We start from the raw sequence: 16477 nt of genomic DNA on the forward strand, positions 1-16477 counted from the left end.
TGCGCAACGCCATATACAGAGCCAACGAAGAAATTCAAAAGTTCCAGGGGTATTACCTCCCGGAAGAGCGGTCGGCGGAGAGTGGCCGGAGCGAGGTCGACATCATCAGTTCCGCCTTGTCGACCTACCAATCCATGAACTACAAGCCGTTCAAGTACCTCAACATTTGGCAGGAGACGCGGTTGCATCCGAAGTATAGGGGAGGCGTAACATCCTCCTCTAGCGGCTCCTCCAAACGGTCAAGGTCGGTATCCTTATCCGACGCCGGCTCCGAAGACGTGGCTAGCCAACTTGCCGGAGCTAACTTGGGTAGCCCCGACGCCGGCACGAGCGGTTCCCAACGCCGACCGCAAAGAAGGAAGAAGGCGGCGGCCAACCGCCGTCGCGCCGCGACTCCATCCGGCGATGCTCCCGAACCCGTTCCCGTTCCCGGGCCCTATGCGCCACCTCCACCCCCCACCTACTCGTTGTGGGCAATTTTAGCCCAACTCAATATGGCCGATAGGTCAACTATGACCCCCGCGCAACTTCGATCGCATGAGGCCATGATATTGGGTCTCTAAAAACAATTGGGGGTAGTGCCGCCGGATGAATAGTCTTCCACGGGGCTATTTTTAGCCTTTAATTATGTAATTTTTAATTTTTAGGAGTTTAATTATGTAATTTTTAATTTGTAGGAGTTTAATTATGTAATTTTTAATTTTTAGGATTTTAATTATGTAATTTTTATTTTATTTGTAATTTGTAATATTATTTCGGTTTTTTTAATGAATTTTAATATTATGGAAATGTTTTTATTTAAATTGAATAATATAATGGTGGGACCCTTGTGCTCGTCCTTGCGGAAGAGCACGGTTGTGGGTGTTGTGCTCTTGTCTAAGAGCAGGCAGAAAAAGTGGGTCGGGCCCACAACCGTGCTCGTTGGCAAGAGCACGGTTGTGGATGCTCTTAAGCCATTTGTCAATCATATAATATAAAACACACATCAATTCAGGAGAAGAGCAAGCATTTTTCATCGCAATTTTAAAACGAAGTGGTATATACATGCAATGCTATAAAACATGAACAACATTGCAATAATAAACACCTGATAATTCAACAGTCGCATTTTTGAAATATTTGAACAATTTAAATAAACTCACTCTATGATCCCAACAACTATGCGACAGATATAAATAAGAAACGGGATAGGTTCTAAAAAAATCACATAAAGAATCTTTATGCTCCAAAGTAGAATTCAAACAATCATATGTCGAATTCCATCTATGAGACACATCCATGGTAAAATTCTTATATCTTACATTCTTTTAATGGCAATACTTCTTCCAAGCTTTTCCAATAGGCGGCTTTTGATGGATTAATCTAACTGCAGTTCTAATAGGACTAACATGCTTTTGCCATAATTCAAGCGCATCTTGTACACATAAATTCAAAATATGACATATGCATCTTTGATGAAAATACTTACCACCAATAACCGGAGCACAAGCCGCAATCAAGTCATTAATACTTGTAGTGTTAGCAGTTGCATTATCTAAACCAACAGAAAATATCTTATTGCATAATTGAAATTTATTCAAAACTTGAATAATTAAAGAAGCAATTTCAGGTGCAGTGTGTGGTGTCTCAAATTCTCTAAAACCAATCAAACGTTTGTTCAAAGTCCAACTATTGTCCACAAAGTGAACCGTAATGCCCATGTATGAATGTCTATTAAAAGAATCAGTCCATACATCTGAGCAAATGTTCACTTTGTGTCCCAAGTTGAGTAAATAACGTGATAATTCAACTTTTTTCTCCAAACATTGTCTAACAGTAGATCGTTGAACGGTCATTCGACCTACTCTTTTGACAGCCACGTTCAAACCACTTTGCATAGTAACCTCAAATTTTTTGTCATCATAAACATTAAAAGGAAAATGGTTCATTGCAGGCCATCTAGTCATAACGTCAGCAAAATTTTTATGATCATATTTAAAAAGAGGCGTACCTGACGAACCTGAGCCACCGGGTTGTTGGAAGTTTAGTTGGGTTTGGGTAGCGACAGTGCCACATTCTACCGGATGCTTTGTCACCAAATGACGACGGAGGGTGTCATATCCCCCACCACTCACAAATTTGTAGACTTTATCACAATAGTTACAATATGCATGAAACGCTGATGTCTCTTCTTGAGAGAGCGGATCATTAGAACTTGAAATTACCACCAGGACCTTCTTGTAGTGTTTAACAAAAATATCAAATTTCAATGTTTTTTTAGTGGGTGGATCAGGGGGAGGCATGTCCTCATTTCCGCCGGTGCTAGACGGAATACGAGAACGAGATCTATCATCATTGTTGTCCGAGTCCGACGATATAGCCACGTCGTACTCGTCATCTTGTTGCACGGAACTACCACCGCCCCCCACCTTGATGCATTTGAGCGAGTAGCATGGCGGTCCTATGATCTTCTTCTATCTATAAATATTATATAAGTTGAAGTTTTAATTAGGAACACAAAAAAAATAATTAAAAAACTCAATCTTATGAAATTATGAATTGTAAAAATAATTTTATTTTTTAGAACTTACTTGCATGCGTTCTGCAGCCACTCGGGAAACCTCTTCCATAACTTCTCGACGACTAGGTAGCTTTGATTTTTGGGGACGACTACTTTGATCTTGGGAAATTCCTTTGCCCCAATCACCACGTCCCGGTCCACTACGAGAAGAAGACATAATACAAAATGAAAGTAGTATGGAATATGGAGTATTGAATAAATGGTAAATTACGAACACAACAACAAATATAGTAGTAAACAACTTGAGCAATTAGAGAGAATGAGGATAGAGAATAGAGAAATTGAGATTGAGAAGGAAATCCTTGTTAACACAAGAATGTGGTGAGTAAAAATGATGTGGGGAGTGGGGTATTTATAGGAGTAAAATTGGAAGAACAAAAAAAAGGTTCAAATTTCAAATTTCGGCCGGTTTACCGCCTGAACCGGCGGTTCAGTCCACGGTTTCTGACCGGTTTTCAGGCCTATACACTGTCACCTGAAAAAGGTTCTGAACCGTCGGAAACCGGCGGTTTTTGTCGAAAACAGTCGGTTTATCTGCACACCTAGCCTGAAAACCTACGCCATAGACGGAATCCTACCGTTGGAACCGCTGAACCGCCGGTTCAAACCGGTGAACTGGCGGTTTTGAACCGCCGAACCGCCGGCCCCGGTTTCGGTTCCGAACCACCGGTTAACCGGCGGTCCGGTTCAGTTTCAGTTTGTGCATGTTTACTACTAGCCTGCCGTAGAAATGAAAAATATCAAGAGATGAGGGACTAGAAAGGCAAATACAACTTTTTAAAATTTGATAACGCTCATTTCTTCATTTAATCAGTCTGTAGCATCAGATGCCAGGAAGGAGGGTTTGTTCAGGGTTTTGATATGTTATTTCTATGTCATGATTAAAATTATCATTTTTTTTGGTGAAGAAGTAACAGTGTACGATTAATGCATTACCAAGAACTGAAATTAAATTTATATTTCAAATATGAACAATATGATCGATATTCTTTCAAATATGAGCAATACTAAAAAATGAGACGTGATTCAGTAACAAATTCAATACATATACTCCTTATAAATCTACTATATCACATACCCATTCCGTACATTTCTCTTTAGAAAAAAAGGATATGTTATGTACAAAGAGTAGATATATATCTGCCAATTGATTCAAACAATTGAATTGCCTCCCAAAATCTCTGCCTCCTCTACGCAGATTGTAGCAATAACAATGTACAATTTCTACATTTGGCAAATAATGCTCCTACCAACAAGCAATAGCCCCGCTGCAGAGCCAGTCAACCCACGATTTATTCATCTGAGAGATGAATCAACCTCGGATGCATGCTAAACTCACTGATGCCAACCCGGCAGAGCAACATGTTGAGATATTGCACGAAAGGGATGACACCAAAAGCAATACCTGCTGGTCCGCGCATCAAGAAGCTTGTTTCTGATTACAAGCGTTTATTTTTGCACGAAGAGCATCTATGCCTTCTTTCCTTGCAGGCGAGTCCTTCCACGCAGGAGAATTAGTTGATACTTGTTCCTTGAGTGCTTCCTTCTCTAGTTTCTTCTTTTCAGCTTCTGCCTGCTGCTCATTTTCATCATGAGCCTTATTGAACAGCTTGGTGAAGACTGCTAGAGTTTGAGTCACTGCAGAGACAAAACCACAGATATAGTTTAACAAGGCGGAATACTACTCTGTTCTCCGTTTACTTACGCCAAGCAATAGTCACATCCCCTTTTTTTGTTATTGGGATAATTCATGCCTTCACTTGGGATACAATAAGCAAAATGACCAAGTAGAACCCAGAAATAACGAACAAAGATGCATAGATGTCAACGATACAGGAAAACTAAATTGTCCCAAACCTTGCTCAAAGGGACATCTTGCTGGGTCTTCACCAAAATACTTTGACAGTGAATCTGCATTTCTCCCCTGTGAATTACATTGTTATTATTACAGATTTTTATTAGTAAAAACAAAATAAAACCAAACAACGCATTGGCCCAAGCCGCATCAGAAATAGGAGCAACACTTAAGCTCCCCATTTCAAAGCAGGCAATAACAATTGATCTCACCTCAGATCACAAGGTGAATTCCAAAAGAAATATGTTAAAGAAGCATTAGAAATAACAAATAGAGCTCACCACTTCAGAGTAAAGGTTGACAAGTAACCTAACTTCCGCGTCAGCAGTATGGAGGAAACTTGTTAACACCTGTTAAAGCCAGTTCAGCAATTCCCCAACTTTACACATAGGGTTTAAAATGCATATGACATCTAAACACTAATATGCAGGCTAGTGAGCTCATCATCAGAGCCATTACTGCAGATTATTTGCTAATGATTGCAAACATGCAGGCTCCTATAGATGACAACATAGATCAAGCCTTTATAAAAAATAAAGATGTATGTATATAAAAATAATTACTCCATCCCTCCTAAAAATAATATCAAGGTGGAATGCCACCAAGGATGAAGGATACCAAGTGACACAAAACCATGAGTGGAATTTCAATACATTCGATTGTTTGAGAGAATTTACCCATGCACTCAAGTCATTATATTTATCTCTATGCTGTAAAACACAATGAGGAAACTTCTTATGTATTCATAAAGACAGGAGGTTGGGTTCAAGTAGCAATTTTAGTCATTGAGGATGAGAATGTTTCAAAACATTATGCATTCTGACCTTCCGAAAGCCAGAGGATACAGCACCATCATTCTCTGCTGCAGCTAGTTCCTGTTCAACCTTCTCAAGGCCTTTGCTAACAGCTTGCATTTCTTCAGCCAGAGTCTTTAATTGTATCTGGTGAAGCCGCAATAGGATTAATAAGCAGCAGGCATAGTTACATATTCACTAGAATTCATCCGACCAACCTTGGATGCTGGTTCCAAATGTCCAAGATCCTTACTGAAGTCTAGCAACTCTGGCATCTTCTCAGACAGGATCTAAAAACAGATAGAAAGTTGAGAAAACCATAGTAATCGCGAATAAGGAGCTATGAAGTTACATCATTTGAGAAATGCAGCAAAAACAGATTCATTGAATACTACCAACAGATCCAGCATCAAAAGAGAGGTAGGATCAATAACCTTCTTTATGACAAGACCCCACTAATCAACACATGGTTAGGTTGCCTACAATCAACAACTACAATTCCCGCAAATGATAGAGGCTCACTTGACCACCAGGAAATGGATTATGAAATTATTCATTTATTATTCCATGTTTAACCTACAACCAATTGTCTTCCATTTCCATTTCCTTTCCTCCACCTCAAAACCTGATAGGCAAACACCTCCTAAGGTGCAAGAGACATTGCAATTACAAATAGAACTCTACCTTACATAGGTAATGCATTAAGGTCATTTTGTTATTTCTTGCACGAGTATCAGAAAGTTTAAGAAGACTATCCAACTTGAATCCAATAGCAGAGCCTGCGGTGCAAGTTATTAGAGGATGAGTTGCACTTCAAGATATTAGAATTGAAAAGGAATATATCAACAATATAGGAGCTTTTATAGCATCGTATACCTCTAGCTGTACCCTGGTTTAGTGCATTTCCCAGTGTAAGGATTGTTTGCATGATTTTTCGTAACTTCACAGACTCCTTAACCTACAAAAATTGAAGAATGAGAAAGATATGGATGATACCGCATATATTCACAGGTGAAAAAATTCAAGCAAATATTAAAGTACCTCCCTAGCAGCATCATTGATTGTGTGCAAGTTAACTCTTAGGTCCTTCACCTGAAGAATGAAACTAGTTATATAGTCAACAATCAACAATGAAGTTTGTAGTTAAAAACTGTGTCAAGCATATATAAACGTATGCACCTGAGTATTAAAAGTTATTGTGAAAGCAAATACTCTTAATTTGGATTCAACTCGTGGAACTTTCATTAGTTCCAGGAAAAACTGAAATATTTGAAGCGCAATTGTTAGTAAATGATAAAACATTATATAGCAATTCTATAAAGTAACCAAGAAAATCTTGAACCTGTTCACACTTTCCTAGCATCTCCTTGTCCCCGCTGTAATTCTGGAAGGAAAGGAATATAAGAAAGGAAAAAAGTACACTATGCTAATGTGAAGGAAAGAGTTAAACAAACGGGTATAGATAGTTCAGATATGGGTACAATTGATAAACTTTCACGGGTTTGGAACCTCATTAGTTTTCTGGGATTAATTTAAATCAGATTTTGGTTGTTTCTCAGGGCCTATTTGTCTCGACCCTCTTAAGAAAAAATTTCAAACTAATGGGATCTTGCAGGCACACACTTGTAACGGAGGAAATTTGTTAAATACAGTACATTATATTGTACATACATATTCATCACTAATATGCATTTATATTGTATTAGGTTTAGATAAGAGAGATATACACATGCACAATGTTATGGATGGCGTATGGCGGCTTACGGCGGTGAGCCCAAAAACCGCCACAGGGATATGGCGTATCAGTATGGCGGGATATGGCGGTCGATAAATAAATTAATAAAATATTAGTAATATATGTATATATAAATTCAAAAAATTAGAAAATAATAAAAAATTGTAATATATCAAGTTATCAACTATTAAAACAATAAATAAAGCATAAAGTCATAAGCAATTATATAATATGCCTACCATAATAAGTCTTAGTTCAACAATAAAAATATAAAGTCATCATCACAAATTCATAATACATATCAAATCTAAATTAAAACCATCCTCAATCATCACCATCCCCAACATAGTCATCCTCCACAAGATAGTTATCCTCATCCTCATCGATATCATCGTCCTCCAACGAAACCGGCGGGCGACGGCGGACCGGCGGCGGGCAGCGGCGACGTGACTAGGGCAATGGGACTGGGGGCGCAGCAGGTTGGGTTTGTTTGAGAGGGAAAGAGATACTATAAAAAAACCCCTAGATTTTGACTTAATTGGCATTTTATTTCATTATTTGGGCCGGGTTTGGGCCGGGTTAAGGGTTAAAAATCATTTGGGCCGTGTTATTTGGTAATTGGGCTGAGGTTTGGGGCAGCCCAACCAAAAGTGACGCCATAACTGCCATGGCACCGCCATGGCGCCTCACTCATGGCGGCAAATGGCGGTCGCCATAAAAAAGTTTTGTGGCAGCTCGCGGCGATGGCGTTTTTTCCGAAACCCGCCACGCAATGGCGCCACGGCGGCGCCATGGCCGCTTTTTAATAACATTGCACATGCATATGACATAATACATCTTCTGTTTGCTGCTTTTTTTTTAAATTGAAGTCATGTGATGCCAATGCTGAAAAGCATATGCTATTCCCAGGAATATAGAGTATCCAGGGAAATTATCTTCAAACCATGGTGTTCAATTTTAATATTGTTAGACATTTGGATATACGGTATACCTTGGCAGAATTGTATAAGCTTAATTTAATGAATTTCTTCCTTTAAAACATTAGCATATCTTTTATATATACAGGCCATCTAGTTAATGAATACACAGAAAATTCACTCCCAAAGTATATGTTTTTTTACATACTTTCACAATTATATTGTGCAATGGAAATGTATACATAAACTAGTACGCATAGATATACACAGTCACCACAAGTATCCAATGCATATGTGTGCTAATAAATCACAACTGTCTCAAAATGAATGCCCCCCCCCCTCTTCTTACTTCAATCTATTTATCAAAATGTTGTCAATACTTCAATGGAAATACTCGAGACAATAAGAACTCCACATGGTTTTGATTCATTTTTCTGAAGACATCCATGTCTATCAGGCATTAATTCGATAACTGGCACTGGATCCTTCATTATTGTGTCCAAATTTGGTCCTGATATATCCATGGGTACACAACAGCTCCTTTTCTTTGTTTTAAATTCACAAATAACAAAATAATAAAAGTATAGATATAAATTTCAAAGACAGTATAAGCTAACATGATACATTTTGTAAAACGTATGGACATAGCTTGACACCCACAGAGAGAAAGGGGGAGGGGAAGAATAATACCTTTAGTGTCTCCATTTCTTCTTTAGTAGGACAGAATTTTATAAGATTTTCAACTTGATCAATGTCCAATGCAGAGGAATCCAAAGCCAGGATGGCATTCTATTAAAATGAAAAAATAAAGTGAAAAAAATAATAATTTGCACATATAGTTTTCTTGGTTGAAAAGGAATTTCAGTTTCGGTAATGAAATAAGAATATAAGGCCTATTGCAACCATCTACTTAGGCGACAAATCAAATTATTCGCAAATGAGAGGATGATATCAAGAACTTACATTCATATCTGGAAGGGGTATCTTAATTTTCGTGAGCATGATTTCACAGTTATAGGCTCTACGCAAATCAACCTGGGCAGGGTAAAACACTGAATTAAACTAATAAAGAACCAAACAAGAACCAAACAGGAAGATAATTTATCATTCAATGTCACAGAGATGCAACACAACTAACAAACAGGAAGATGATTTATCATTTAACGTCACTTTTCCCATGACTTAGCTTTCTTCTAATTTTACTTAACCTTTTTCAATTGAATTGCTCTTTGTTATTTAGTCACCTGTCTATCAGCATGTGATTATCAATCTGAAGTGTTACAGTTCAACACGAAAATCTGAACTCAAATTAGAGTTTTATTTTTCATTTTTGGCCAGGTTCACATACCCTGCTCCTGTTAATCATAGATTTGGATATTATGTATTCTAATTTTGGTTTTATATAGCTTCTCATAATGGATGCATGTCTCTAAGCTCTTTATATGGACTAACAGGAGACTGCCAAAGATGTGAGGTAATGTTTTTTTCACTAAAATAAATGAATAGAAATGGTAAGATTTTTTGCAGTCCTTGAAAGAATGATGCTGGTTAACTCAACAATCATTCTTTGATTCTTTTGTTTTTGCTATTCTAAATATTACGTAATCAGATAACACTCAGGTAAATCAAGAAAAATGAAGCAAATGACATTTCTTCAAGTTTACAACAAGAAGTAGGCAATGACCGACACAGCTACTAAGTTGAATGAATGTAATACCAATTGCACTTTTTCTGGCTTATTTATTTTGGAACCACGTGCGCCTGCACCTTTGTTAGCACCATCTGAAGCAGAAGCCACTGAGAAAAGGCTCTCAAGTTCAGAAATATCAATTTCAGGTGCCCTACAAAAAATTAACAATGTTCGATTAGATGTTTCCTAAGGTCAAGGTGAATTAATATAATTAACGTAGGACTAGGAAGATTGGGATACACCCACTTTGACTGACTATCTTGTTTTGGAGCATCAGCCCACAAGCTCCCTTGCATTGCTCGAGTAACTTTCACCCAATGTAAGGGCTTCAGGGAAGTTTTCTTAGGGGGGATTGAAGAACTAGCACTTCTTCCTTTCGCTGAGGGCAAAACTCTGCCTCTTCCTAAAGCTGGAGGTGGAGGTACACTGGAGCTCTTTCCTCCAGGAGGTGGAGGAGCAGATCGTAAACCATGACCTGGAGGTGGAGGAGGTGCTGCACCTGGAACAGTAGGTGGTGGAGGTGGAGCAGGAGTTGAGCCACGTCCAGGAGGTGGTGGGGGTGGGGCGGGAGCTAAAACACAGCCAGGAGGTGGTGGAGGTGGGGCAGGAGCTGAAACACGGCCAGGAGGTGGTGGAGGTGGGGCAGGAGCTAAACCACGACCAGGAGGTGGAGGTGGTGGAGGTGGGGCTGAACCACGGACTGGAGGAGGTGGCGGAGGTGAGACAGGTGCTGAACCACGGGCTGGAGGAGGTGGCAGAGGTGGGACAGGTGCTGAACCACGACTTGAAGGAGGAGGTGGTGGTGCAGGTGGAGTTGCTCCTGAACTACGAGAAGGCAGTTGTGGAGGTAGAGGAGGAGCGGGCGGAGGTGGGGGTGGAGCATGTGTTGGACCATTCCCAGGAAGCGGAGGAGGTGGAGGTGGAGGTGGAGGTGGACTACATCCAGGAAGAGGCGGAGGTGGGGGTGGAGGTGGAGCAGGTGCTGAACCATGTCCTAGCAATGGTGGAGGTGGAGGTGGAGGTGGAGGTGGAGCTGCTAATACATCACGACTTGAAGGTGGCGGCAGGGGAGGTGGTGTTGGAGGTGAAGTTGCTATTAACACACCACCGGAAGGATTAACAGGTGGTGGTGGTGGTGGTGGAGGCGGGGATGTTGTTGGCTTGGGAGTTGGAGGTGGTGGTTGAGGTGGGGATGCTGTTGACCTCGGAGGTGGAGGTGGTGGTGGTGGTGGTGGTGGTGGAGCTGTTTTTGGTGTAGGAGGTGGAAGTGGAGAAACTACTGAACCACTATTTGTAGGAGGAGGAGGTGGTGGTGGAGGAGGGATTGTGACTGAACCACGAGAAGGTGGATCTATTGCTGGAGCATGAATACAAGGTAGTGGAGGAGGAGGTGGTGGTGGTTGTACGGTATTACGGGAACTGATTAAAGAATGAGGTGGTGGATGAGAGGGGATGTCCATAGAACTATCATGTGAAAAAGGAGCTGGCAGTAGCAGCCCTTCAGACGAACCAGTGGGAGAAGATGAAGGAAGTTCCTTGCTATTAGTGATAGATAGTTGAGAATGCCCTGTAACAGAATCAGAAGACGAGGAGGTTTGCAATGGTGGCTGAAGATTAATTAAAAGTTCAGCATCTGAACTTTCCATTTCCACTGAAGTTTCACGAATAGCATGAGAATCTAACTGCCTGTCATCAGTAGTCAGAGACTGGATAAGATCAGTAGGGGCCGACCTTATTGGCTTAATTTGATTATCATAGGTCCTGAGTTCAGAGGCATCCTCTAAAGTAGAATCGAAAGATGAACGATCATCCAGCAAATTGAAGTCGGGTGCAATGGCTTTCTCTGCGTCCAGTAAATCAAGACTATCAGCAATGCTGGAAGCATTGTTTTCTTCTTCAGAATCAAGAGGTGATGAATAACCACTAATCCTCCTCAGCATCGACAAATCTTTGACATCATTCAACACAGTTAACTGCTTAAGTAACCATAATGCAGCATCATCATTATTATCAACCCAATCCACACCATTAAAAAACTCTTGCACCCTGGAAAAAGCTTCAATGGGCAGTCCACCTTTCTCCTCTCCATTCAACACTGGCGTATGAGCCTTGGGGGGAGAGCGGCTCTCAACGTCTCCAAATAGCACCTGCCCTTGCACATCAAATATGTTAGAAAACAAAGTTTGTTGAATTATGTAGCTTAATCACTAATTAAACTATCTGCCAATGAAATGAAAATTTACCTCAGCCCTAAAGCCTTTAGGAAACCTGGCCTTTGAGTCCCAAAGGATATCCAAGTTCTCAGAGTTGAGCATCAATATATTAGACCTAATAAAAGCTGTATTGAACATAATACGGAACATCATAACTTCCCTTTCTGGATCTAAGTCAAAGTGGACGCATTCCAATACCACATCCCCTTGCACTAAACACTGTATATCAATCTTGATGACATCACTATCTTTCTGCATAGAATTCCAGCATACCCAAAATTAAGAATGCTATAGAACTTATTTGGATACTACCAAGAAAATTAAGGATCAAAATTCTTACTTGGCGATAATGACGAACATGTCTGCCCTTCTTATGCATGGAATAAAGCATTTGGGTTGATAGTCCATCTTTACTAAGGAGATTTCTACCGAAAACACGGATAATCGGTCTGCACCCTTTCTGATTATCAAACCTTGGAATTGAACGAAGAATGATACAGTCTAATGATAGAGGCCTCTCAGGCGGAGGCCACTCGGGGGATATGTTTCTTCTTGATATGTATTGGAGGTACCTAAGCTGAGATGGAAACGGATTCAACGGGGATAATAGCTGCAACAAACCTTTTGGACCTTCACGATAAACCATTTCAAGAGTCTTTCTTTCACCACTATGCAACTTCCTAAAAACCAAGAAGCTAGATAAAACAAAAGCAAGTAGTGGCCAACCTCCTCTTTCACAATGGAGCAACACCACATTTTGGAAATTCCCAAGAGATAGCCAACTCTCACTCGCGCGAAGAAAATGATGAATTAAAGATAGCGGCAGCAAGGGGCAACCCTCATACTGCCTTGGATAATCCATAACAGTGGCATCATATTCACATAAAATCTCTGCAAACTGGCTCCTCTTCTCTCCTTCCCGAAAATTAAATGCAAGAAATGAGGATTCTGGGAATTCTTCATGTAACTCATTAATGATTTCGTGCAAGTAAAGTCGGTATATATCCTCTGGCAGTACTTCAGTTGAGAAGCAGGAATCAAAAACTGCACAATGTAGCATTTGCTTCCATAAATACATATACATATAAAAACAAAAGCTGATGGAGACTAATATAACTGAAAACAGTATGTAATGAACCAAAATACCGTATACTCTGTCTGAAAGTTCGAGCAAACCGTCTGGAGGTCTTTTGTAGAAGAATCTACTTAGTAATGACATATTTCAATAATAATCAATCCTCCGTAAAAATACAATTCAATCTACACCTGAAAATGGCGAAACATAAATGAATTCACTAGACATTAACTCTCCCCAGTTACACAGTAGAAATATATACTTGGGAGAATTGACAAATTTCACTAATCTCTAAAAAAATATGCACTGTAAACAGGATTGCCTAAAATTTTGCATTCATAATTGATGGCGATTACGTATAAACTCAAACCTATCACTGCACAGAGCCTTAGTGAACTCACAACTCAAAAATCCCAACACAAACCCCAGAATTACCAAATAAACTAGGTATATATCCAACAAAAAATGATAATGAAATTTAACCAGATACGGATGGGGGGAGATTGACTGGACGATTGAGCAGCGGCGGAGGTGTCCAGAAACGCCGGATATGGTGGCGATGAGCTGATAATGCGGCGTCTGACGGCAGTGTGTGGTGTCGTCTCAATTTTTCATTATTTGATTGTTGATTTTTAAAAAATTTCTGGACCAATTTGAAATTCAATTCGAGGGGAATACTATTCAGCCAGGATTTGAATGTGGGCGGTGAATAAGTTGTACGCCGCGCTTCGGTTGCTTGTACCTATTTTCCATAAAGAAGATTACGCATTATTTTGGGCAAAACAGCATTTGTAAGTGAAAAAATTGGGGTAATTAAATGGCATATACAAAATATATTTTATTAATGTTTCAGTTTAATATAAAAAGTTTTAAGTTTATACTATATTTTTTATAACCGGTTTATTTAATATTCCAAATTAATATTCTCATTCTATCAAATCTTATAACATCGTTATTTTTTTTCCATGACCGTTTTCTTCCTACTTTTCTTCTGTATTTTATTTGCTTCCTACTTGTTTTTTTTAATTGAATTCAACAAGAAGATAGTACATGGTGATTTTGTTGCTTAGCTTGGTTGCATTAGTTAGATACTGGTAAATTTATTAATCATTTCTTGATAAGATGATTGTCATCAGAAATTTTTAGATTAACAACTATAGTTGTATTTCTAGTTGGAATCAGAAAAAAATTGTCTCAATGATTATTATGAAGAAATTTTGTATCAATGATTATTATATATAAATAATATCAGGTTTATAACAGTTTAGGATATAATTTGGGAGTGAATAAAACGAACAAAATAAAAAGAAGTAACTATGTTAGATGAGATTTGACGGAATGTATCAATTCGAACATTAAGTAAACTTTTTGTATGAAATATGTTAACTTAAAACTTTTTGCACTAGATTAAACCATTGGTGAAATGTTTTGTATTTATCATAATGGTCTAATTATAATTAAGACTAAATGTCATTTGTGGTCTTAAACATATGATGATTTTTGTCTATAACATTATCTTTTGATTTATCGTATCATGGACAAATAAAAACGGTCCGGATTTAGTCCATTTTGAACAAAGCAATTAAAAATTGACGGTCAATGTCAATTAATCATGTTTTATCTCTGATTAAAATATTCAAAGCATCAAACAATTAAATATATTTATTCTTGTCCTATTCTCTATTTCTCAAATTGAAATTATGGTATTCAAAAATTGAACCATCTCTCGTCCCTCGAATTGATTATTTTATACAGTTGTTGTTAATATTATCATCATTATTAGTAGTATTATCTTACAAGCTAATAACTTATTAAACAAATTTTAACCTAATCATTTATATTGTGTGTTATATTAAAAAGCCATTAATTCATTGAGTGAACTATAAAAATGGTCTTTAAATTATAGGTTTATTTCAAAACTAGTATCAACACCCGTGCTATGCACGAGACCTAAAATTTTCAAATAATGAATATAAATTCTAATAAAAATTTAGAAAATAAGAATTCTAAACAATTAATAACATTATAAACAATAACAAAAAAAATGCACTCCTCCCACCTCACTTTAAATGAAACATTTCATATTCGGCAAACAATGCCTAGTACTTTAATTTATGAGAGCGAAATATATAAAAAAAAGAGATGGACAAAAAAAATTTAAGTGGAGTAAAATAAAATAAAATAAAATAAATGAACCATGTAATATCAATGCTATGCACGGGGCATAAGAAATCTGACCCTAACTCATCCCGAAACTCAACCCGAAATCTTCGAGTTCTTATTGGATCGACCGTATAAGGTCTCAAACCCTAAACGTACGTGTCCGTATCGGGTTAACTTCGCGTCGAATAAAAAATTGTTAGCGTTGCTTTATTTTACCCTTTTCTTTCAATAATTAAAATATTCAAAGTGCATCATTTATTCTAGAAAATATATAAACAATTTATTATATCTCTAGATGTACAAATAATTAATTCAGTTGTCGTTAGATTAATTAATTACTATAAGAAATGTATAATAGCATCTTTATTAGATAAATAAATGATATTTCAATTAATTAAATATAAATTTAAAAGAGAGAAAACAAATATTGATTAGAATAGAACAATTTAGGGGAAAACAAATATTGCCTCAGTTATTGGTCACTATGTGATTGCCTATGTCCTACCGACGCCGACGCTGACGCCGTCGTCAGATTCCCACCTCGTCAACCCATTAAATCTTTGCATGCCTGAGCAAATCCTCTAAATTTTAGGTAAATCCATTAAACTTAAGTCATAATCATTAAACTTAATAAATTATTTTCATTAAATTTAATAAAGTATTTTTTGAGTACTAATTTCATTTAATTTTAGGCAAATCCATTAAACTTATCATCCTCACCCTTGTGCAATACACATTTTTTGAGTACCAATAATAACACGATAGAATTATATAAATCAAAGATATATTTTTCATTATATAACATTTTATTAAAGAACAAAATATAAAATAAATAATGTAGAAATTAGAATACCATAGATATAAACTAAAATAATTTAATACATAAATAATACTATTAACCATATATACAACAAAGTGCAAAAAAAATATCTCCACCCGGATTCAAATTTGACGAATTCAAACTAATCTAACTCACATTACGCGAACCATGTTGATCAACGGCCTATCACTTAAAATAATAAGACTATCAACAAATCCACCAACATCAACTACAAAAAGAAAAAAATATTATTAGTCGAATCAATATAAATTAAATATAATTAAATTTCAAATAAAAAATTCTTTATAAATTTTATAATCTAGAGAGAAATTAACATTTACAAAAGACTAAAGACCTAGCTTGGTCCTTAACATATTGTGATTTATTGATTTTGGTCTAAAACATTATCTTTTGAATTATTCGGTCCCTCGCAAATAAAAACAGGTCATATTTGGTCCGAATTTGACAGAACCGTTAAAAGTTAACGTTCACCTGCAACGATCAACGCCGCGTCACCGCCCTCGATCTGAACCCTAAATCTCGTCGGCCAAATCTCCTTCTCCCCGCTTTCCTCCCTCGACATGCCCTCTCCCCCAACCTCTCCGCCAACTCCTTCGTCGTCAACGCCAACTCTTATCTCCTCTAAATTCCATAT

At 37.8% G+C, this 16477-nt stretch overlaps 1 protein-coding gene across 1 annotated transcript; it reads right to left on the minus strand.

Moving 5' to 3' along the window:
• Positions 1–3585: 3585 nt before the first annotated feature.
• Positions 3586–13500, minus strand: LOC121771214 (formin-like protein 14). Its single transcript, XM_042167988.1, has 18 exons — positions 13323–13500; positions 12911–13030; positions 12105–12808; positions 11795–12016; positions 9798–11698; positions 9579–9702; positions 8825–8896; positions 8552–8650; positions 6552–6593; positions 6389–6469; positions 6251–6301; positions 6086–6167; positions 5894–5988; positions 5428–5499; positions 5240–5356; positions 4697–4765; positions 4418–4484; positions 3586–4198 (listed from the first exon to the last, which is right to left on the minus strand). Exons 2-18 carry the CDS (start codon positions 12981–12983, stop codon positions 3981–3983), a joined length of 4089 nt encoding a protein of 1362 aa, XP_042023922.1. The 5' UTR covers positions 12984–13030; positions 13323–13500; the 3' UTR covers positions 3586–3980.
• Between the last annotated feature and the right edge of the window lie 2977 nt (positions 13501–16477).

Source organism: Salvia splendens, chromosome 16, assembly GCF_004379255.2.
Source record: "Salvia splendens isolate huo1 chromosome 16, SspV2, whole genome shotgun sequence".
NCBI classification, from domain to species: domain Eukaryota; kingdom Viridiplantae; phylum Streptophyta; class Magnoliopsida; order Lamiales; family Lamiaceae; genus Salvia; species Salvia splendens.

Excerpts from the sequence above, each read along its gene's own strand:
- LOC121771214 (XM_042167988.1), bottom strand. The coding sequence starts at position 12,983 with ATGTCATTACTAAGTAGATTCTTCTACAAAAGACCTCCAGACGGTTTG. Across the intron at positions 12,017-12,104 it reads ATGTTCGTCATTATCGCCAA|AAAGATAGTGATGTCATCAA; the intron begins GTAAGAATTTTG and ends AATTCTATGCAG. Across the intron at positions 9,703-9,797 it reads AAACAAGATAGTCAGTCAAA|GGCACCTGAAATTGATATTT; the intron begins GTGGGTGTATCC and ends AATTTTTTGTAG.